Source organism: Protomyctophum parallelum (genome assembly GCF_964188405.1).
Source record: "Protomyctophum parallelum genome assembly, chromosome: 18".
Classification (NCBI taxonomy): Eukaryota; Metazoa; Chordata; class Actinopteri; order Myctophiformes; family Myctophidae; genus Protomyctophum; species Protomyctophum parallelum.
This window is the reverse complement of record NC_139716.1, coordinates 37,358,732-37,383,547: the sequence shown is the minus strand read 5'-3', so window position 1 is coordinate 37,383,547 and position 24,816 is coordinate 37,358,732. Positions and strand designations below refer to the sequence as shown.

Genomic DNA, 24,816 nt, shown 5'->3' with positions numbered 1-24,816 from the left:
CTCAAATACTGCACTTAAGTACCATTTTGAGGTATCTGTACTTTACTTGAGTATGTCAAATCTTCCGTACTTTTACTTCTACTCCACTACATTTCAGAGGCAAATATTGTACTTTTACTCCACTACAATTATTTGAAAACTTTAGTTACTAGTTACTTACTGTAAAGCATATTAACCACTTCAGCCATGGCTACTTGAACATAGCCGATCTACAAGCTCACGACCAAGCTGTGACCTTAATGTAGACCTGCTACTTTCAAAGGATTTTTATACATGTGAAATGGGATATTGTGCATAATGACTACTTTAAACTTTTAGTATATTTTGAAGTCAATACTTTCTACTTTTACTCAAGTACATTTTGAATTCCGGACTTTTCCATATTGCAGTATTGATACTTTTAGTCGACCCATTTTGGGCGGGAACCCCTTTTGGTGTTAGCATTATGCTATGCTTTAGCTATTGAAAAATAGCCGATCTACAAGCTCATACATAGCGCGCCACTCGGTGGCTTGTAGGGCTTGTAGGTCTGCTATTTTTGAAAAGTCGAAGAACGACTGACGTAGAAACATAGCTTTTTCAGAAAACTGTGAGTACTTTTTCCACCACTGCGGATTCCATGGAAGTTGGATTCCACCTGCCGAAAGAAACAGCATCCTCATGATGGCGCTGGTGCCTGTCAGGCCCGTACCCGGCCATCCCATATGGCAGTGGTCCCCGAATTAGGGTTAATTAGTGTAAATTTGGGGGTCCTTGACATGAATACGTTTGGGAGCCACTGCCAATACGGGACATGTCTATGTAGAATGAGTGACCGCCCCGCCCCCAGCGTCCATCCAGTTCTAAATTTATATTTTTTGTCCCACGATTTTGTAACCCAATTTCCACCCGTGTGTCAATCATCCTGTGATGTGATCCTGAGCTCTACACACCCTCCGCCAACCTAGGGAGAGCAACGGACTTAACTCATGTTTCCTTCATGCTTGAGTGTCCAAGTTGCTCCTTTACACCTGACAGGGGGGAGTTTCCCTGGTTGGACGTAGCGCGTGGAAGGAGCACGTTATTCCAACCAGTTCCTTTCCCCTCCATCAGGCGCCCTGGCTGGCCAGGGGGAGGCAGTTTAGAGACCAGGATTACTGCATGTTTTTGTGAGGGTATCTACCCTAGGGGACACGGGGAGAACATGCACACAGAAAGGCCCTTTCGCCAACCCCGCCTTCGGGTATGGGCACTGATGACGCGGAGGAGGAAACACGCCGCCAGCACCCACAGCGCCCCGAGCGGGAATCGAACCCAGTTCAATGGACAGGTGGCGCCATCTTGAGGGACTTTTTCAGCTATTACTTTCAACGCGTGACGTCATGCTCTCTCTATATATATACTTATAGGACATAAACAGTGTTCATGGGAGGGTTTTCCTTTTCCAGAGCACAAAGAAACTTTAAATATATCCACATAAATAAACAAAACAAAGAAAAGAAAAGGGAAGCTACATTTTTTTTTCTTCTTATTCTTCTTTAAACATTTACAAATAAATACGACCTAAAAAAAAAACGTGTGACTCTGAACAGATTTGTAGAAAAACTAAAACAAAGAACACAGCTACAAATGCTTGAAAGGAAAGAACAGCGGACAGCACAAGTTGCACAACATAGTACACCAAGCATGCTCCATAGGATTATAACATAGTAGGATAAATCTCTGGTTCTCAACATTGGTCCCGGTCGGAGACCACCCAGGGGGTCTTATGCAGGGGTTCCCAACCACCGGCACGTGGACCGGTGCCGCTCCGCGGGACACGTGTACCACCGCCGGTACGCGAGAAGGCGGACGGGAATTCAGTTTCCCGGCAGTGAATCTAGATTCTAGAAGCTTCCAAGTGGAGAGAACTTGACTCTGTCGCATGAAGATACCAACACCAAAGGATTCGTCAGTGATGTCATGTCACTGTGGGTTTTACACAGCTTCGAGTCCGTGCCACTTCCGTGAGGTGTAACCTCACTGTCGAATCCTTGGCATCTGTGTGTTCATGATCAGATGCGTCACAACAAGCTGTCCTGTTTAGTCACGTTCACGCTAATGAAACAACGTACAACTGTCAGAAAACGTAAACCCAGGGAAACTAATGTGTCACTTTGCAACCTGTCCACCTGTCCAAATGCCGCGCCAGTCCACAAAATTATTTGGAAACCGTCAGTCGGTCCGTGGTAACAGCAAAGTTGGCAACCGCTGTCCTAATGGATCGTTACGGTTCTGTAACTCCCAAGAGCATACAAATGGAACCAAATGGACCCCTGGTCGTCCCCGAACCTGCCGTTGAGAACCACTGGGCTAAACAAAAACAAAATGGCTTCCACTCCTGCGTGTGTGGGGGGGGATACAGTCGCCATTTAAACCAGTGACACTCGTTGGTCCATCCGTAGCAATGTGAACGCTATGCTTTGTGTCCTCTTTCGCATCCTCTGTCATCGTAGAAATAGGTCTTAAATAAATATATACACACACCTTTCAAAACAGAGTAAAAAGTTTAAGACGTGACGTGACACGACGGATCGCTTTATGTTCCGGTCTTCATCTCCCATTCCTGCAAGACAAAGCGGAAGAGATGGACCGGTTAATTGAATACATTCCCATGTGCATTTGTCAAACGTCTACGTGTCCTGTGTACCTTATTGCGGTTGGGACCGAATAGCAAAAAATAAATGCTAGTACCGGTAATGCTGCTGGAAAATTAAAGGGGAATAAAACATCCCATTTTTAGTACTCTTAACCCATTTTGGGGCGGGAACCCCTTTTGGTGTTTTAAACATTATGTTGTAATTTAGCTATTGAAAAATAGCAGATCTACAAGTTCATAGCGCTACGAGTTTGTAGGTCTGCTATTTTTGAAAAATAGTGAAAAAATTGGAATATATATTTATTCAGAACGAACTCTTGGAACTCAAATCTTTGCTTCTTGGGGGGGGTCCCTGAAACAACATATTTTCAGATGGGGTTCGGCGACCAAATACATATAATTTTTGGGGTCCTTGACATGAAAAAGGTTGAGATCCAGTGACATAGAAACATGAGGTTTTTCAGAAAACTGTCAGGATTTAGAAGACATTTGTAGAATCGTTCCCAGGTCAAAATGGGTTAAAGTACTTAGACAATGTGTGTGTGTTTAGGTGTATAGTAATCTCTCGAGAACAGATTCCGAGCTGAGCTCCTGAATCTGTCGGCAGGGGCATTTAGAACGTGTGAACATTGGGGATTAGTGGAATGAAAACATAAGCGCCCTCACTGGAACAGGAGGGCTGAGAGCAGACCCGGCCTCGCGTCACCATGCTTTCCACCTGGTCTGTGTTACTAAATGGCTGTGTGATGACATCTTATGTCATGTTGTAGTCACTGATTTGGAGTCATCCGGCCAGAACCACATCCAGAATAAGAACTACCCAAAAAGAAGTTCCCCGCAAACAAAATATTAGGGCCTACTCGATCAAATGTAATTTCCCCCGTGGGATAACAAACGTATACAGATTACAAACGTAATCTGTATAGAGAGAACACTCACATTCATATTTCTTTTGTATTTCAAAGATCTGCTAAACTACGCCGCATCAATGGTTTTACTGGCCTTAATTTCGGCCATTTGAAAATAGCCGATCTACAAACTTGTAGATCTGCAAGTACTTTTTTGGTACTTTAAAGGAACATTCAGTGATTTGGAAAAAACCCCGGTCCGCCCCGGTAACAAGATGTGCACATGCACACACTACAGTGGGGGGGACACGCGACAGGCCAACAGCACACACACCAAGGCCCGCCCCCGCTTGAACGTGATTGGCGGAAGGCCCCTCTTTATCCCGATTGGATGAAGGCTGGGCCACCTAGCCAAAAACGAAACCTAAGGTTTTTTGACCCCCAGGGGTTAACTCCTTATAATGGTCAGCACACTCTATAGTAGGGAGGATTATCAAAAAAAAAAAAAAAAAAAAAAGTGATATTTGAATAAAGTGAAATCACTGAATATAGTGTATGTTGATGCCACTACTTTTGTACTTTTACTCAAGCTAAAATTGCGCGTACTATTGTTTGTTTTTTGCCACCACTGCGTCCTACCTTGGCCTTCCTCAGGACGTGGCCCCTGACAGGCGGGGGCTTCGGGCCGCCGTGCGCTCGGCGCAGCAGCGAGGCGCTGTTGACGGGCAGGGAGCACGGCTCCGCGTCGCTGGTGTCACAGCTGGAGAACGGAGACGACTCCTGGTTCCGCCGCAGCAGCACCGGAGACTGCAACCAAACACAACGGATTCATTTGGATTATTTTAACCCATTCTGACCTGAGATCAGATTCTAGAAAATGTCTTCTACATCCTGACAAGTTTTCTGAAAAAGCTACGTTTCTATGTCAGTGGTTCTTCGATAAAAAAAAAATAGCAGACCTACAAGCTTGTAGATCTGCTATTTTTCAATAGCTAAAGCATAACATAATGCTAACACCAAAAGGGGTTCCCGCCCCAAAATGGGATAATCATCCAAGGCGCTTTACAGAGATACAGAGATCGTGCATTGCATTCACCCATTCACACGCACATTCGTGCACCGAGGGCGGAGGAAACCATGCAAGGCACCAACCTGCACATCGGGAGCAATTAGGGGTTCAGAGTCTTGCTCAAGGACACCGACACTAACTCCGGGGTTCAAACCGGGAACCTTGCGATTCACCTCCAGCTGCTCTATACCGGCCACTCTATACCCCTGAGCCATCGCCGCCACTGTAGCCGTCTAATGTAGTGTAAGTGATATCTTTTGGAGGTTGAACAAAATGAATCTTTTTTTGAAGAAAAAAAAGGGAAGGGTACGACACTTTTAGTTTTAGTTTTTCTTCTTTCTAATTATTTGTTCGGTCCAAACAATTGTGTGTATTGTCATGATTTGTCACCATCCGCGTTGGCTTTGTCGGCTTAACACTTTAATTGCCCGGGGTTATTTAATCCATTACATTATAGCGCCCATTCGATTTATAAACACGGACCACTTTTACCGACGTGGCTAACCGACATGGCTAACGTATGATCCACCGTTCAACTCCCAATGAAGCGAGGAAGAAGGAAATCACGCGGTCGCAAAAATCGCCTTCTTTTTTCTCTTCCTCATAGTTCTCTACCTGGAACGTTCCACTTTTGCTGCGACCGCCATTGCATTTCCAACGGGCTCCAACTATGGAACACATCGACGGATGACTACAAACCATGACTACGACATGACGTGAGTCATCATCTGTTCCCCCGACCGGATCATAAACCTCTCAGCCAGGCTACGTTTGGCCCACCCACCCACCTGGGGTCCTGACTCCTGAGCTGCCTGGGGCCTTGGGCCCACCCACCCACCTGGAGTCCTGAGCTGCCTGGGGCCTTGGGCCCACCCACCCACCTGGGGTCCTGAGCTGCCTGGGGCCTTGGGTTCGATGGTGAGGCCCAGGGTCACTCCTCCGCTCAGGGCCTTCTTCAGGCTCTCCTTCACCTCCGTCAGCTCCAGCTCCAGGGTCACCCGCTCCTCCTCCTTCTGCTTGTGCTCGTCCTCCACCTTCTTCAGGCGCTCCGTCAGCGAGGCCTGGGAACGCTTGCCTGATGGGGAGGAGAGACAGAGAGACAGTTTTACCACCACAGTTTTATCATTTCAGCTCAAAAGGCTTCCAAGCCCCAGAGAAAACTCCACTGAATGTTCAAAGTTCAGGTTTTTTGGGTGTAAATGAGGTCATAAAACCTAAAACAAAAACGGAAAAATGAAAATAAATGAAAATTAATTTTCACAAAACCTTAAAAAAAAAATAGAATAATTTTGAATTCATACGAGCTTGTAGGTCTGCTATTTCTGAAAAATCGAAGAACGACTGACATAGAAACTTTTTCAGAAAAGTGTCAGGATGATATTTTTAGAATCTGATCTCAGGTTAAAATGGGGTTACAACATAGACGCGTGGTGTGTGTGTGTGTGTGTGTGTGTGTGTGTGTGTGGGCCTCTCACCAGCAGCAGCCTCCAGGGCAGAGCGCAGGTCCTTCCGGTCCTTCTTCAGCTGGGTCAGTCGGTTCCGGATGTCCTGCTTCCTCCTCATCAGGTCGTCCTCCCTGGTCTGCAGACGCTTGGCGTCCGCCTCCACGCGGTTCTTACCGTACTTGTACTGCTCTGCGTCTGGTGGTGGAGAGAGAGAGAGAGAGAGAGAGAGAGAGTCTATGAGTCTTGACTAGTGAGAGAGGAGGGGGGAGGGAGGAGAGTGGAGGGGAGGGGGAGGGAGCGAGGAGGGGAGGGGAGGGGGGAGGGAGAGAGGAGGGGAGGGGAGGGGGGTAGGGAGAGAGGAGGGGGGGAGAGAGGGAGTGAAAACAAAACAAAAGGGGCAGGCAATGTCTCGTTCACAGAGGCCAAAGAGAAGACATGAACTATCCACAAACCCAGTAAACTCCTCTTCACCACAGCACCAAACTGTCATTAATCACGCACGCACGCACGCACACGCACACACACACACACACACACACAGCAATGTCCTACATAACTGTATCTAGTCTGCCCACATTTCTCCAATCACTAGTGGGCGCGCGTCCGTGTGTGCGTGCCTGCGCGCGTGTGTGTGTCTCCCACGAATCCAACCACCATGGAGTGACGCTCTCGACCTCAAACGCAATTATTTGGGCTGACGATGGAACTATGCAAAGTGCTTTTAAATCCCACTTTGACAAGACATTCGGACTTCCCACTTTCGGTGAGGGACCGGCGGGCAGTGGTGGAAAGTAACTAAGTACATTTTGAGGTATATATATGTACTTTACTTGAGTAATTCCAATTTCCAATACTTTTACTTGTACTCTGCTACATTTCAGAGACACATATTGTACGTATATATGTACAGACATTGTACTCCACTACAATTATTTGAAGGGTTGAGGCGCCGTAGACGAGGAGGCGTGAGAGCGGTCCAATCTGTCCTCGTTCACACGTATCCGTCTAAACACACACTTGTCAACAAGCACCGATTTACGGCTTCGACACTTTCCCTCTTTCCCCCGGCCGCGTCCCGCCACCGAACGGCCACAAGCATTTATGTTCTTCTCCCGACAGGCATGAACCCACCGCTTCTCAACGCCGGGTACGCGGAACCACCAGTGGAGTCCAAATAGCCTCTGGCAGGTCCGTTAAGGGGCGGTGGTTCTCAGCGAGGATTCTACGGACTCTCTGGGTTCCTTTATAGTGGGGCTAAATTTGACCCTCACAACTATAGGTTCCATTCGTAGAATCAATACTGCAGATCTAAAAGTGTAAATTGGGGTCGCAGAAATAACCCATCGGATGCTCTCGGGAGTTGCAGACCCGTAAGGGTCTATATTTCGACCTCTGGTGGTCCCTGGACCAGACATTGAGAAACGGTGATATACAGTACGCTGAGTTGCATTTTATTTGTTGCTCGGGGTTTCTGCCACCATGCCGCGCCGCGACACCACGCTGGCTTCCAGGGGCAGGACTTTCGGAGACGCCGAATTAAGCTCTCTCTCTCTCTCTCGCAATTTATTTACTCCTGCTGCACAAACCGACAGCAATTTGGAAATTCCTGCATTTTCCAGATTTCTGTGGGGGATGAGGGTTCAGTAGGTTTTTTTTTGCTGCTAGAAAGCAATCAGCGGTGGTGGTGAGGTTTGGGGCAGGGGCGCCAGACTCACTGCCTGTCTGTCTGTCTGTCTGTCTGTCTGTCTGTCTGTCTGTCTGTCTGTCTGTCTGTCTGTCTGTCTGTCTGTCTGTCTGTCTGCCTGCCTGCGTACAGTAAATTGCACAGTGTTCATTTGATGGGTGAATTTAGAGTCAAATGAGCCCTGAGGGTTTTACTGTGTAATGCTGAAGCAGGACAGACAGACAGACAGACAGACAGACAGACAGACAGACAGACAGACAGACAGACAGACAGACAGACAGACAGACAGACAGACAGACAGACAGACAGACAGACAGACAGACAGACAGACAGACAGACAGACAGACAGACGCAAACAAGACTTGTGTTTGAAAGAATTCAATGAAAACACCTTTTAGGTATGATTTTAGAGCGAGTAATGTGTACACAAATAACACACAGAGAAGGCTGGATAACACACTGATGACATATGCAATATGTATGTGTGTGACAGTTGAGCGAACAGGTATTACAAGTCAAGGATATAAACTATTCTCCAGATAGGCAAACAGCAGTGATAGCTGAGATAGAACAATGTAGTCTACTTGTCTACTAGTGTTCAGCAAGCGTACGGGGGGGGGGGGGGGGCGCGCGCACACACACACACACACACACACACACACACACACAGCTAGCTTACTGGAGTCCTTGCGTTTGATGGTGGCCGCTCCGTTGGTTCCATTGACGCCGTTCTTCTTGGTCAGGTTCTTCTGCTCCGCCTTCTGCTTAGACGCCGTCCCATTGGCTACTGGGCCCTTCTTTCCCTTGAGCTGATTGGTGGAGAAAGAGAAAGTTACTCGACAGCACTCGCGACTCTTGAAAATATCTCAATATAATAAGTTATGGCAGTCGTTTTCAACCCTTTTCATACAGTATCAAGGACCATCAGTTATTCGTCATTTGAGCCACATAACACCATTTGATGAGATTTAGCCTCTCAGACAATCCCATGCTGTATTGATGTTGGTACCATTATAGGAGATAACCATTCGTCTACATTCTGTAATTGTGTAGACTTCTTGTAAATTGCAGATGTTAAAAAGTTAAGTTACTCTTGAACTCTTGAGAGTTTGTTAAATGAAACCAAATGAACCAGTTTAATTTGACACTTTCAAAGGTTAACCCATTCTGAACGGGAACCCCTTTTGGTGTTAGCATCATGTTATGCTTTAGCTATTGAAAAATAGCAGATCTACAAGCTCATATCGCGCCACCGAGTGGCGCGATACGAGCTTGTAGGTCTGCTATTTTTGAAAAATCGAAGAACGACTGTGACATTTTTTGAATCTGATCTCAGGTCAGAATGGGTTAATCAGACCAGTGTGTGTCCAGTGGAAACCTCGTATGAATCTGATCTCAGGTCAGAATGGGATAAAGATCTATAAGGGACAGGGTTCATGTTTAAACCCTGGTCAACTTATGCAATCGGGGTGGTTGTATTCAGTCTCCCTGCATGCTCTTCTATTGAGACATTTAGAACGTGTCAGAGGTCATGTCTCACATAGACACGGGATCTGACACCGTATGGCAAAAAATTTCAGCACTTGCGCAAGTGTTCAAATCCGTGATAGAAGAAGTTACAATCATAGGCGGAGCTTGAACTTGACGCCTGGGGGTGCGACTGCTTGGCCAACGACATTATTTTGACCTTTATTTTATTAGTTTAGCGTTTTTACAATGCCCTAACCCCTAAAAATGAGTTATTTAGGTAGTACAGCAGCTCACACACATACACACATGCACTACAGCCATACAGCGAGTCATCATATCATGATAAGAGAGATGATTACAAACTACAGTCAGAAGCCAGAAGTTAAGTTTAAAAAAAAATATGAAAATAGAAATGATTTTTTTTTGCCAGGGGGGTGCACCCCCTGAACCCCCTCAAGCTCCGCCCATGGTTACAATCTGTAAAATCATGGCCATTTTTGCTTAATCTTTTGGTTTGCCTGGTATTCTTGTGTAAAACATATTTTACGTTATGTCTAAATCAACCCTGTAATGCACAAGATTATGTACATACATTATTTCGTCAGGGTCAACCCTGTTCTATCAGCAGGTTGCATTGATGTATAACAAGTGATATGACCATGATGAAGGAAGAAAAACCAAACACAAGCAGAGGACTGCTGTCTAAACCGGCAGTGGCGTGCACAGATAGACACTAGGGGGTGCTAGAGCACCACCTGCCCTTCCCCTCTGGACAGCAATGTGCCCTTAAAAAAAGTGTATAGTATGTGAACCATGGTGACATTGATCAATTCTTGATTAAAAAAAGCTTCCAATATATTATTTATGCCCCAAAATCTATGAATCTCACACTATTAAGGCAACAGGCCGGTTCCACGAGCTGCAGAAGGTGCCCTTTTTTCACTTGAGCACCTGCCCCTCTAAATGTCTGTGCACGCCACTGTAAACCGGTTGTTCTCGAAGTGGGGTCCGTCCTGGGGGGTTCCCCACAAAATAATCTCAGATGGGGCAGGGGGGGCCAAAATGAGAGTTAAAAATAAATAAATAATAATAATAAAATAAAATAAAGAAACACTGCCATAATGCGTGTGTAATAAAAGGCTTAATCCAGGAACAGAGCTTGAGGTATAAGTCAACACGAGCTTACATCTACAGCTGTGTAAACATAGACCCAGGTTACCCTGCACTCGTCACTGCACCAAACCCACTCGTTTCATTGAATGGCTACATACTGTAGCAGTGGTGGGGAGAAACGTGTAGTGGAGTAGAAGTAAAAGTAGGCCTACTGAAAATTGGAAATATTCCAGTGAAGTAAAAGTACCGCAGAATTGTACTTAAGTAAATGTACAAAGTTACATTCAACCAATGCTCTTCAGTACACCGAACCCACTCATTTCACTGAATGGCTACATATAATGTACCACATTCACACACAAAGACAGACGTGCTGGTGAAGGCCGCTCCGAGCACTCCGCCTCAATTTACAGCTTTGCAGAGCGCGACGCAGACTTGGTTGGCCGCGGTGCTTTTTCCTTCTTTTTTTTACACCTCATATAGGACCAGTTGGTGGAAGTAAAAGTATCAATACCGCAATGTAGAGTGTGTGTGTGTGTAAAGAAATGCTCACAATGATTGTGAACTTGTATATAGACTATTTTCAAATTGCCAAAATGTACATAGGGCTGAAGTGATGCATGTTTTGTAATAACAATCAAAATCTACAAATTATAGTAACTAAAGTTTTAAAATAACTGTAGTAAAAGTACTGAATATTGGAAATATTCTAGTACAGTACTTGAGTGAATATACTTTACACCAGGGGTTGGCAACCTTTTTCACATGAAGTGCCATGTTTTCATTTTCTTGATAATCAGTGTGCCGTATCAACATAAAGTTTAATTACCGTATGCCACCACATACTTTTTTTTTATTTCCATCTGATTTTGATTGTCCATAGACTGTACATAACCTTTTTATGTGGCATATTTCCTTTCACAGACTCGTGGACTTCATTTCACAGACTAAACTTTTTTGAATACTTCTTAATATTAAAATAAAAGATCTCTCTCACACACTTATGCCAGTGTGCCAATGACCACCCTCCCCTGTGCCAATGTTGGAACCCGTGCCTGAGGTTGCCTACCCCTGCTTTACACCACCGTATAGGACCTTAATGTACTTCTCAAGCCGGTGGTTGTGGTCCAGGAGAGCGTGTTCACAGGCCTATTGCCGCGCCACAGAACTCACACACATCAAAGGGCTGGGCGGGGGATGGGGGGGGACAGACCAGCCCCGTGTGGTCGCTTCTCCTACAGGGTAGCACTTAAAGAAACCCGCGGCGGAGTGGTTGTACAAAAAAAAAGAAAATAAAAAAAAGTCACACATACCATTTGATGCTGGAAGGGAGTCTTGCCGATGGCATTAGAGACCTGGAATTTGTGAGTGGCGATTACCCACTTAAAACTCTATGTTCTTTGCATTCCGTCGTGGCGGAAAGCCTGCCTGTCCCAAAGATGAGCGCGGACATGACGTAGATCAAGTGGTTGCTGAACTTTTTAGCTCAAGGCCCAAAAGAGAAATTAGAAATGTGCAACGGGGACCCAAACTAGTGAAAATCAGCACATATACAAGCTCACAATCTATTTCAGTTATGATATTTTTGGGGGATTTTCTTATGCCTTTATTTGATAGTGTAAAGTAGTCTGTCAGGAAATGGGGAGTGAAAGATGGGGAGTGACACGCAGCAAAGGTCGTTGGGATCGGGACTCGAACAACTAACGATTATTTTCATAATCAAATCATCTGCCGATTATTTAAACTATTAATCGGATTATGACACTTATTTAGCTATCACCTTAAAATATATTTTAGGTTATTTTAGACATGTTCTAACAAAAAATAGAATTTATTAAATGTTTCATTTGATTAGCTGCTGATTAGGCTGCTATTCAAATAAAAGACAAACTAAATGAAATCAATTAATTAAAGCAACTCAAAGGTGTCTTTAGGCTTATTCTGACTGCATACATTTGATTAAGGAATAGCTACACATGTGTCAGTCTAAAAGGAACAGTACTCTTCTGAACTCAAATAGGTCACTTAAAAATAAATATTCAAGCCATACGTTTTGTTCTTGATACTATAACGTGTCATATTTTGCTTTGCAGTCGCTACTGCGCAAACTATCATCAGATTGTAAGGGAAGAGAGATGGCTCACTCCTCTTTACTTTAGTTACACTAAAAACTATGGTTAAGTGGGAAATCATCTATGATAAATTGCAAAGAACTCTAGTGATTAGTTGCCGATTCGATTAATCGATTACTAAATTAGTTTAATTGACAACTAATTGAATAATCGATTAGATTACGATGAATCGATGCAGCCCTAGAACAATGAATTAGCAACCTAGGCACCCAACTCGCAACCCGTACAAATTGGTCCCGACCTACTGTTTGGGAAACGTATGATGTAGCTGAGAGCTGTAACCGTGACCTTCTGCTTAGCAGACAGCATCTCTACCCACTCCACTCCATCCCCCCCCCCCCCCCCCCACCCAAACACATACTAAATACACGCATAACTGCTAAAACCTGTTCTAGGCCAGCAATTCCCAAAGCGGTTTCCCACGGTGAAGAGGTCAGATGGGCGGACCGCAAAATTATTTTCAAATGGGCCCCTGATCCACAACAAGCTTAGTGAACTATAGTGTTCTTCTAGGCAGCTTGGCCATTTTAGACCCGAGGCCGATTCTAAAAATGACTTCTAAATACTGACCCGAGTTTTGTGAAAAGCTTCAAATATTTATTAAAAAATGAAAATAAAAACGTATGTTGCTAGTATATACTGTACATCGCAGAAACTACCCCAGAAGAGGTTCCCGTCTTGAAAGGTAAAACCCCCCAAAAAAGGGCTTCCCGTCCTAAATGGGTTAAAATGAATCAAGGTGGTCTGAATGTGAACTAAAATGAACCCTCAAAAGTCATTTATTAGTTACACACTGCTGACTGCTCCTCTAATAGGAAACCACAGCCATTTGATATCCTACCAGACCTGGCCGTGGCACAAGGGATATCTTGACTAGAACCCAAAGTGTGAGGCATTCGCTGTCGACGTCTCCAAATGGGCGAGAGTCCAGCGAATCGACGCACAGAACTCAGCAGAGCCCTGGGAAAAAAAGCACACAACACTGGCTGGTGCATTCGTTCGGACACGCTAATCAACATTATTACGTGCTACAAGCGCACTGGGGACCACCGGGGTGGGTTTACATTTACTCAAGTACTGTCCTCAGGTATACGTTTTTAGACAGGAAAAACTCTCCTTGAGTGTGTCCGTTTTTCAATCCTTGGTACTCCTACAGTCCTACTCCAATACATCTCAGAGGCAAATTTGTCTTTGCAAGGTCAACGCGTCCACGCAACGTGTTGTGAGCCAGATGAAGTTTGTATAAATACATAACTACTCTCTTCTTTTGTAAAAATATGTCTACATTGTGATATTGCTAAAAATCAATTTGCGTTCTCACTTTTGTCTTCAATGTTTGCGTTTACACACTTTTGTCTTTGATGTTTGTGTTTACACAGACCCTCAAAGCTGTACATGGGAGGGGCTAGCAGCAGCACCCCTCAAAAATAAAATAAAAAGTAAATCTTCCACTACTGGCATTCAGGAGAGCTTGTGGGAAGGCGAGGTGATGTGCTCCTGGGTGGCCAACGTCAACAGTGTTGTGTTCAATCAAAGCGTGTCCAGGCAAGGAACAATAAATGAACGGAGCAAATGAGGGGCTAGGGTTTCCCCTCTCCTTCTTCCACCGTGTCTCTGTTCCAGCTGAACTGAGATCATCCGCCCAGCGGGTGAAGGAGGAGGCAGCCATGTCAAGCATTCAAACGTTTTAACCCATTCTGACCTGAGATCAGATTCTAAAAGTGTCTTAGGTTTTTCAAAAATAGCAGACCTACAAGCTCGTATCGCGCCACTCGGTGGCGCGATATGAGCTTGTAGATCTGCTATTTTTCAATAGCTAAAGCACGACATGATGCTAACACCAAAATGGGTTCCCGTTCAGAATGGGTTAAACCATATGAACCCTATATAGCCTCCTAGTGCAGCGATCCCCATTCTCAGGGATTAAAGCAAAACAAAGTAATTCATGTGAAAGCGTGAGAAAGGATCCCTCCACTTTAGTGCCGTTGCCTAAACCATGAACACAATATGTAGAATGATGTACTTCTTACTGTTCTACATGCGGTCAACCAGTTGAATAAATTGAATATTGAGGAAAGATCAGAGACCGTTAGGGTTTTATGCAAGACACTTCTGAACATCAAATTACAATTTAAGCATTAGAACAAATATTATATTGCTAGTTTGACCCAATCTAATACTCTTTTTAATACTTTACTAATACTAATACTTATCCTAAAACGTATTAAAATCATCATCATCACAATTGTTCGACCGCGGTCGAGATCATGGATTTCACAATGCCACGCCAGACTTCCCGGTCCTTCAATGCCACCCCCAGTTCCTGCTCAGTGCTTACTGATGCATGTGTCCCTAGCGATGACATCAGGGAACGACAGTTTTCTACCTCTGGGCTTCCTCTGCATGTAAGGGAATGTGCTACATTTTCCTCTTTTAAATACAATCTGAAAAAATGGTTGCTTGAAAACCAAAGCTGCAACCATTCATGATTATTTTAGGTGTATTTCTTTTGTATGCTGTGTTAGAGAGATTATTAGAGTAAACCTACCATAATAATAGTTTAATCTTTTCTTATTTTTTATTTCTACTAGTCTTATTACATTTGTATAGGTATTTGTATGCTACGTCCTGTATGTCAGTCCTGTTTGTATTGTTTGATGTTTGATGTCTGGGGGCTGCAGATGGAAATGAGCAAGTTTTGCTAAATCTGGTATATTTACACTGCATTTTTAATGTAATGTTCATTAATATACACTGTCCCGACTAAATAAACGGATGAAGTAAAAGTCTGCTTTGAGGCAGGTTCCAGAGAAGAAGGGAAGATATAACCTCATTGTCAGCTCTGTAGCAGTGGCCGGCAAACTGTGTTCTTCTGGTTTGGACTAGTGAAGAAACACGGGGAAAGTTGTCGTATATTAGATTAGTCAATGGGTGGCTCTTCCAAGACAGATTTTGCGCTCCCATTAGAAGGCGGGTATAAGTGCCATCCAACCGTTTCTCTAGTGTCTTTGAAAGTGTCCATGTCTCTGAGCCATAGAGTAGAATCGGCTCAACGGTCGTCCTAAATATTTGTACTTTTAACATCTTACTAAGCTGGGATGACCAGATCTTATGCATGTCATTGCAGGCTGACCAGGCCATACCCTTCCTAGTTTGAACGTTTTAAAATAGTTCAACTAGCCGATCTACATCGAGACATTGTGAGCTTGTAGATCGTCTATTTGAACTATATTTTAAAGGTTTTTTTTAAATAGTAAAAAATGGCAAATATAGCCCTTGGTATACAGGGAAACGCAAGCAGACTCAGTACAGAGCCCTGTGGGGAACCCCGGACAAAAGAAAGTATAATAGGGTTTGAATGGTTTTAAAAAAGGCCTTCAGCAGGCGTGTCCAGACATACTGCAGACAGTACGCAGTGATAGTGTCGAAACGGCGTTGAGCCGAGGAAGACATTCACTCTGACCCAGGTGGAGAGCTGCTGCATGCGTTTTGTCAATCTAATGTCACAGCCATCTGGCACACTGGCATGTAATGATTGGTTAATGTGAGCTAAGAGTCTCCTTTAAAAGGATGGTTCGGTTTTGGGAGGGGGGCCGATTTCACAGTTTTTCCTACTTATCCAGAGTAAGTCAGACGAACACATTTTTCTTTTTAAGTTCTTCTCTGCGTGGCATCGAGTATCAACTGTGTTTGAGTTGGAAAAAAATTATAGATCACCCACCCTTTCAATAAGCGGAACTTCCCCAAAAACCCCCAAAAATATTATTCTGGGGAAAACATTAGGCAAAACAAAAAAAATCCAATCTACACGCTCACAACGCGCCACTTTTGAGCTTGTGGATCAGCTACTTTTTGGCAAAGACATTTTGGTGTCGACAGAGAAATAGCTGTCAAAGTACGGAGCCAAACTCATCTCCAGTCTAGAGCATTGCTCTAGTATATAAATACAATAAATATATATTATATTTATTTATTTTTAAGAGTAAAGAGAGCCTACTGTCAGCTGTCCAGCAGTCCAAATATTATTACATTTAATTTCAGAATGGTAGACCTGAGGCCTGAGGCCTACCATACCAGGCCTCAGGTCTGAGGCCTGAGGCCTACATGGCACATCTATGCACGAAATGTCTATGTTCACAGGCTTCTGTGTGTGGCCTAGAGGAGCAACTGAGCATGTGCGGCACTACAAGTCTTACACCACATGCGTTCGAGAAACCCAGCCATTGACTGTTGGCCAGTCAACTTCTGTGTCTCGTCTTGGTATGATTGATCCACGACTATCGCCCACCGCCCTCCCCTCAAGCTCAAAGAGGTGAAGATGATGGTGATGATGATGATGAGTAGTGTTCAAGCAGCAGGGTGATACAGATATCACACTTGTGTGAAGTGAGGGGCGCTCTTATCATCATCATACAATCACATTATAATGTACTCATGCAGCCAATTAAATCATCACATTCCGTGCTACAAACACATTCTGTGCTGAAATGGACACACACACACACACACACACAGAGAGCTGTACATAGGAGGGGCTAGGGGCCCTCAAAAAAAGAAGTCTCCGTTCAGAAAATGTTAATAGTTTAGAAAAGCGGAGCGCTATTCACCTGAGTGGCTCCTTTAGCCTTAGTGTCAGCGCTATTCACCTGAGTGGCACCTTTAGCCTTAGAGTCAGCTGTTAGGAACTTAGAGGACAGTTTAGACACCGGAGCTTTGTAGTGAGAAGAGGAAGAGGAGGGAGGGGGCTTGGGGGAGAAGCGGGCGGGCAGTTTTTTGGGCGAGGGAGCATTCTCATAGAGCTCCGTATTCTCATAGAGAGTCTCCTCCTGGTTCGGCTGGCGCCCCCCTGTGGCCGGACGGGAGTAGCCAGGTGCGTCCGGGTCCTCGGGGAGGGATAGAGCGAGGAGCAAGGATGCAGGAAAGGCGAAGGGGAGGAAAGGAGGAGAGGAGAGTAAAAGACCCAGAAAAGGATAGGAAAGAAAAGTAAAGAGAGAAACTGAGGTTAGCGACAGTTAGTTAGCACAGCGACAGTTAACCCATTCTGACCTGAGATCAGATTCATAACGAGGTTTCCGCTGGACACACACTGGTCTGATGAACCCATTCTGACCTGAGATCAGATTCTAATTATTATTATTATTATTATTATTTTCAAAAATAGCAGACCTACAAGCTCGTATCGCGCCACTCGGTGGCGCGATATGAGCTTGTAGATCTGCTATTTTTCAATAGCTAAAGCATAACATGATGCCAACACCAAAATGGGTGCCCGGTCAGAATGGGTTAAGGTCCGTGCAGACTGATGCGTTTTTCAGAGTTTTTGCTGCATTTTTCCACCGATTCTCCGAAAAACACGGTCAGTCTGCATGGGCCTTTACAAGCACAAAGAGAAAAGAACAGAAAGTATCGGATGTCATGAGACCTTTAAGAATCACATCATTAAATGCTACCAACGCAGCCGTTAGTGTTATTAAAGGCTATTTGCATAGCGAGAAATGTTAAATGCTACCAATGCAGCTGTTAGTGTTATTAAAGGCTATTAGCATAGCAAGTAATGTTAAATGCTACTAGCATAATGTTAAGAAATGCTCCCAACACATGGCTAATAATGTTAAGAAGTGCTACTAACAACTAGTTCAGTCAGATAACTCACGAACGGATTGAACAAATCACGGAATCTGGATCTTTTGTGGCCAGATGAAATTTCCTGGGCTCTAGTAGGACTATAGTAAATAACAATAAATGAATCACCATGAAATGTTGTAAAAAAAAAAAAACATATTAGCCACCCCTGTCAAAAATAACTAAAATCGCTAAAACTAAAGAAACAGCACATTAAAACATTAATAAAAAATAAATCACACTCATCTTTTACTTTCTCTAATAACTAAAGCATGAACCTTGGTTGAAAAAAAGTTGTCATTTAGGAAAGAGAAACATGTTTGCAGATACAGGAAGTGTAAAATGCCAGTGTTCATTTGCTGTTCTCGTGTGTGTGAGTGAGAGTGTGTATGTTCTCGTGTGTGTGAGTGAGAGTGTGTGTGTGTGTGTGTGTGAGTGAGAGTGTGTATGTTCTCGTGTGTGTGAGTGAGAGTGTGTATGTTCTCGTGTGTGTGAGTGAGAGTGTGTATGTTCTCGTGTGTGTGAGTGAGAGTGTGTATGTTCTCGTGTGTGTGAGTGAGAGTGTGTGTGTGTGTGTGTGTGTGAGTGAGAGTGTGTATGTTCTCGTGTGTGTGAGTGAGAGTGTGTATGTTCTCGTGTGTGTGAGTGAGAGTGTGTATGTTCTCGTGTGTGTGAGTGAGAGTGTGTGTGTGTGTGTGTGTGAGTGAGAGTGTGTATGTTCTCGTGTGTGTGAGTGAGAGTGTGTATGTTCTCGTGTGTGTGAGTGAGAGTGTGTATGTTCTCGTGTGTGTGAGTGAGAGTGTGTATGTTCTCGTGTGTGTGAGTGAGAGTGTGTATGGTCTCGTGTGTGTGAGTGAGAGTGTGTATGTTCTCGTGTGTGTGAGTGAGAGTGTGTATGTTCTCGTGTGTGTGAGTGAGAGTGTGTATGTTCTCGTGTGTGTGAGTGAGAGTGTGTGTGTGTGTGTGTGAGTGAGAGTGTGTGTGTGTGTGTGTGTGTGTGCTTACGGTTCCATTGATGGGGACGTCGTCATAGTGCAGGGCCAATCCAGAGGGACAGGCGTAACCGTTTACTGGATTGTCCAGGTAACGGTTGGGAGACACTGCACGCTTACTGGTGAAACTGGAACCACACACACACACACACACACACACACACACACACACACACACACACACACACACACACACACACACACACACACACACACACACACACACACACACACACACACAATCAGTGATGAAGTCAGAGCTCAAACATACACACGTGCACAGCAGGCTTACACAACAGACCAGATGAGTGAAAAGCAACACAAAAAAAACACTGTAAACATTTGTTTGTTTGTACGGAACCGCATTTTACTCAAAGTACACACGGTAACAATAAAGAAACATTGGCTCTTACAAAAGAGCCTGTGTAATGGTAATATGTGGTCATGTTATGTGTAATGGTAATATGTGGTCATATTGCATACATGCAGTGGTAATATCTTACTGTATGTGGTCATATTGCATACAGTTCATAGTGTACACATAATGCAAACAGCACTGTGTGGAACATGTGACGCATCCGAAGGCTACATAACATAGCCTGCCTCCCACTGGGACCAAACAAAGCCACTGGCTTTGTTTTTGTGTGTGTGTGTGTGTGTGTGGGGGTAGGAGGTCTGAGCAGCTTGGACACACACGCACCCACACGCACATGCACACAGGTTTGACTATACTTGTGAGGACAAACATTTTAGGGCTGCAATTTTGTCGAATCAAGTCTGTTTGTCATTTTTAACCCTCGCCCTGAGTAGGCTTGTAGATCTGCCCTAACTCCTAAACCTCCCACACACACACACACACACACACACACACACACACACACACACACACACACGGCAGACGAACGACAAACATTTGCCTTTCAAGTTGAGGACAAATGAAGTCACATCCTTCGACTGCATCCCGCTGTGGGAGAGTCGTCTGAACCTGTGAGTGTGCACGTCTGTGGTGTGTGTATGTGTATCCTTACCCCCATGTGTGTGTGTGTGTGTGTGTGTGTGTGTGTGTGTGTGGTCCTCACCAGAAGGACTGCTTGGCCAGCTGGATGACATTAGCGGTGGTCTCCACATCGATGTAGTCGTAGTGAAGGGCAGCGGGGTCCGTGGTGGAGCCGGTCTCAGCCAGCAGCACACCCAGCCACCTCCCCATAGACTCTGAGGAGGACGCCTGGAGAGGAGAGGAGAGGAGAGGAGAGGAGAGGCAGAGGAAGAGGAGAGGAGAGGAGAGGAGAGGAGAGGAGAGGAGAGGAGAGGAGAGGAGAGGAGAGGAGAGGAGAGGAGAGGCAGAGGCAGAGGCAGAGGAAGAGGAGAGGAGAGGAGAGGAGAGGAGAGGAGAGGAGAGGAGAGGAGAGGAGAGGAGAGGAGAGGAGAGGAGAGGAGAGGAGAGGAGAGGAGAGGAGAGGAGAGGAGAGGAGAGGAGAGGAGAGGAGAGGAGAGGAGAGGAGAGGAGAGGAGAGGAGAGGAGAGGAGAGGAGAGGAGAGGAGAGGAGAGGAGAGGAGAGGAGAGGAGAGGAGAGGAGAGGAGAGGAGAGGAGAGGAGAGGAGAGGAGGAAACTATTCTTTTAGCGAGTTAGGAAGACATCACATGAGGCATGAGAAAAACAATCGACACTGTACTGCAACCAGTGGGTCGGGACCAATTTGTGTTTTATTATTATTATTATTTCAAAACATAATAAGCAAACAAAACATAATTATTAACAAAATCATTTCATAATTGAAATTGAATAATTACACAAAATGCAACTTTTAGGAAGAAGCGAAAATGGCCGATCTGTCCGCTATTGTCACTATAGTTGGGTCCCGGGAGACATCAAAGGTCTCTTTTCGGTCCCAAGAGGTTTGCGTGCAGACAAAAAGAAAAAGAAAAAAGAAAAGATGAAATGAAATGAAATGAAAAAGTGGCGAAACGGAGGGAAGCCTACATGGAGCACATGAAACAGAAGGGACAGAAGCCACTGGTTGGTGGGGGAGATGAACCAACCACATGAACAACCAACATGGTGGCCATGGTGAGCAGAGCATGTCGTCATGAGGAGTGTTGCAATAAACACCAACAATTATGTGACCTAAACATGGCAAAGAGCAGTTCATTGTTTGGAAAGAAAAGAACAAAGACCCATCACTGCATCAAAGGTAAACAACAAAGGCACACAGAGGGCGCGGCTGGTATAGCACTATCATCAGCGCCACAAAAGGGCCTTTCTGTGTGGAGTTTGCATATTCTCCCCGTGTCCCCTAGGGTAGGTACCCTCCCCGTGTCCCCTAGGGTAGGTACCCTCCCCGTGTCCCCTAGGGTAGGTACCCTCCCCGTGTCCCCTAGGGTAGGTACCCTCCCCGTGTCCCCTAGGGTAGGTACCCTCCCCGTGTCCCCTAGGGTAGGTACCCTCCCCGTGTCCCCTAGGGTAGGTACCCTTCCCGTGTCCCCTAGGGTAGGTACCCGCGCAAAAAAAAACATGCAGAAAATCCTGGTCTCTATACTGCCTCCTTCCTGCTCACTCCTCTGCATGCATAGAAGGAGCTCAGTTCGGGTCTCTACCCAGGTTGGCGAGTAGAGTAGCGCCCAGGATTACTGCTTAGGCAATTGGCGCCGGGATAAATACATGCAGTATTTATTTGGGTTTTTTTTTTAACCCATTTTGGACTGAGGTCGATTAAAAAAGTGGTGCTCAACCTTTTTCATGTCAAGGACCCCCAGAATTATCTCTATTGGGCCACGGACCCCCCATCTCAAAATGTGTTGTTCCAGGGACCCCCCAGAAGCCAATATTTTAGTAAAAAATGTTCGCTCTGAAATATATATTCAAAGATTTGTGCCACATTTTCACGATTTTTCAAAAAATAGCAGACCTACAAGCTCGTATGAGCTTGTAGATCTGCTATTTTTCAATAGCTAAATTATAACATAATGTTTAAAACACCAAAATGGGTTAAAGAGAGGAGTTACCTCGAGCACGGCCACCTCCTGTCCGTTGCGGAGCAGGCGGAAGGCGAAGGGGTGCTTGTGGTCGAGGCCGGGGCTGACCTCGCAGCCTCGGAGGGGCAGCGAGGCCATGTGGCTCTTCAGGTCGCCGCGGTCCTTGTGCAGCAGCAGCTGGTTGTCCCGGAGGCGACACCAGCGCTCACGCCACCGGTTGTTGGAGAGGACGTTCAGGTAGCCTGTAGGGGGGGGGGGGGGGGGGGAAATGGATTCACTCAAATAACACGCTTTTTAACCCATTCTGACCTGAGATCAGATTCATACGAGGTTTCCGCCGGACACACACTGGTCTGATTAACCCATTCTGACCTGAGATCAGATTCTAGAAATGTCAGTCGCTCTTCGATTTTTCAAAAATAGCAGACCTACAAGCTTGTATCGCGCCACTCGGTGGCGCGATATGAGCTTGTAGATCTGCTATTTTTAAATAGCTAAAGCATAACATGATGCTGACACCAAAATGGGTGCCCGGTCAGAATGGGTTAATGCCACAATATTTAAAAATAGGTTTTATTTTATTTATTTTTTTCGTGTCAGAAATGCTTGATTCAACTTTTCGTGCTTTGTGTTGTTTAAAATTGTTTTAAAATGTAAAAAAGTATAAAAAGGAAGCAAAGTAACTGTCCTGTTTTGACATTCCATATGTTAATCTGACCTCATGAAACCTCATTAATAATTATCATTATTTTTGTTTGTGTATCTTACCACAGGTGGGCACGTCCTCCTCGGCTGACGAGGTCTGCTCGTCGGTGGAGGGCTTCTTCTTGCCCAGGCCGATGATCTTGGTGATCTTCTTGCCCGCTCCCTTACCCACCGTGCTGCTCTTCTGCTTCACTTCCTTCACCTCCTTCTTCCCTTTCCCTGAGAGAGACGAGAGGAGAGGATGAGATGAATAAAAACACCTCCTTCTTCCCTTTCCCTGAGAGAGACGAGAGGAGAGGATGAGATGAATAAAAAAAAAGAAAGGAAAAAAAGACAGCATCTCGTTGCCGTCTCTCCATATTTCAACTCGTTGCGTTTTCTTGTAAATGAACGGTCTACTCGAGCGTCCCACGAGAGCATCAAATGGAGCAGATCTGCATGTTCGAGATTTGTCCATCTGATACTTTTGCCGTTTTTGAATTTGAATCCTGAACAGTAACAATGTTGGAGATATGTGCAACATTTATTTGACGGGTTTCCACCCGACAAATACACTGTAATAATGGCGCTGCTTCTCTGTGCCGCAAGGTGAAAGGTATTGCAGTACCAATACAAAGTACCGTACCATACGCTGGTAGCCAGCTCAGTGGCCTTGTGGTTAAAGTGTCAGGCCTGAGACTGGGAAGTCGGGGCCGGGTCAGAAAGAAAAAAAAGAACGGAAGAAGACAGAGAGAAAGAACCAAAAAACCACGACGACAACAACAACAGACAGAAGGAATCCCCCTCGTGAATCGGAGCGCACACACACTCACAGTCACACACACACTCACACACACACACACACACACAAACACACACACACTCACACGCACACAGACAGCATCTTTTGTTTTCTGAAATTGTGAAAACACACAATTGCTATGCCCCTCAACGCAGCTGGCACTGGTCCTAGTGGGACACAAACACAGTATACTGTATCACCCAACTAACACTGGAGAGAAGAGACTCTGTACTTTTCATTTCACATTGCTGCGTGCGTGCGTGTGTGTGTGTGTGTGTGTGTGTGTGAGAGAGAGAGTCAGGAGAGGAGAGGGGAAGAGAGGAGGAGAGAGAGCTTGAATGAGGGGGTTTCGAAAGCAGGGGTGAAAAAACATTCCCCTTCACTGATGTCATTAGACCAAGACAGCTAAAACTCAAGTGTCTGGAATGATTCCGCACGCACGCACACACACACACACACACACACACACACACACACACACACACACACACACACACACACACACACACACACACACACACCACACACACACACAGTATCTGAGTATCTGTGTCAGACACTATCCCTGCACGAGCGCACACACACACACACACACACACTCACACACACACACGGCATGACAGCCAGCGCAGCGATGAGCTCTAATTCAATGTGGAGCCATCTGCACTCAATTTCTGCTGCTATATGGTTTCCCTCGTGACGCACACACGTGTACACGTGCACACGCGCACACACACACACACACACACACACACACACACACACACACACACACACACACACACACACACACACACACACACACACACACACCAAGGCCTAAGGTGGAAACCAGACACACAGATGTGAAAGCGCTTCAGCTTTTTAAAAGGGGGTATTATTATTATTATTATTTCTGGGGGTTTTTTTTCCCCTCAGAAGAGAGGCGAGCAAAAAAATCCTGTGATCAGGTTAATTTGATTCCACTGAATCAGTAACGCTCAGCCTTACCAACCATGGAAGGAATGCTATGCTGATTAGGCTTAAAAAAAAGAGTCCTTCCTCTAGAAATCTGAGGCGTTTGTGCCGGTATCAGAGAGAGAGAGAGAGAGAGAGAGAGAGAGAGAGAGAGCGACCCTGCCTGGTGGTGGAGGTGGAAAGCAAGATTACGTCACAAAGGGAAAAAATCACACCGTGTGTACTGTGAACCCCCCCCCTCTCTCTCATTAGCAGGCAAACAGTGCAGCACTCTCTCTCTCTCTCTGTTTCTGGCACAACAGCGCCCCTACTGGTACTACTAGTCATACTGCTGCTCATTGACGTCACATAGGCGGACACATAGGTGAACAAGACGGACATTGCTGTTCCTTGGAGTGGTTGCACCA

General features: G+C 45.2%; 1 protein-coding gene across 2 annotated transcripts in view; it reads right to left on the bottom strand.

Moving 5' to 3' along the window:
• Nucleotides 1–1,195: 1,195 nt before the first annotated feature.
• The window catches only part of afap1 (actin filament associated protein 1), an 87,588-nt gene continuing 63,967 nt past the window's right edge, over nt 1,196–24,816 (bottom strand). Inside the window, exons 9-17 of one of the 2 annotated variants that reach the window (XM_083789098.1) lie at nt 22,735–22,890; nt 21,997–22,208; nt 20,072–20,217; nt 19,006–19,120; nt 8,343–8,472; nt 6,010–6,174; nt 5,416–5,609; nt 4,105–4,272; nt 1,196–2,584 (exon numbers count right to left, since the gene is read on the bottom strand). In XM_083789098.1, the coding sequence (XP_083645224.1) occupies nt 2,558–2,584; nt 4,105–4,272; nt 5,416–5,609; nt 6,010–6,174; nt 8,343–8,472; nt 19,006–19,120; nt 20,072–20,217; nt 21,997–22,208; nt 22,735–22,890 (1,313 nt within the window). In that variant the 3' untranslated portion in view covers nt 1,196–2,557. The remainder of the gene's footprint in view (nt 2,585–4,104; nt 4,273–5,415; nt 5,610–6,009; nt 6,175–8,342; nt 8,473–19,005; nt 19,121–20,071; nt 20,218–21,996; nt 22,209–22,734; nt 22,891–24,816) is intronic. The other variant, XM_083789097.1, reaches the window with a different exon arrangement.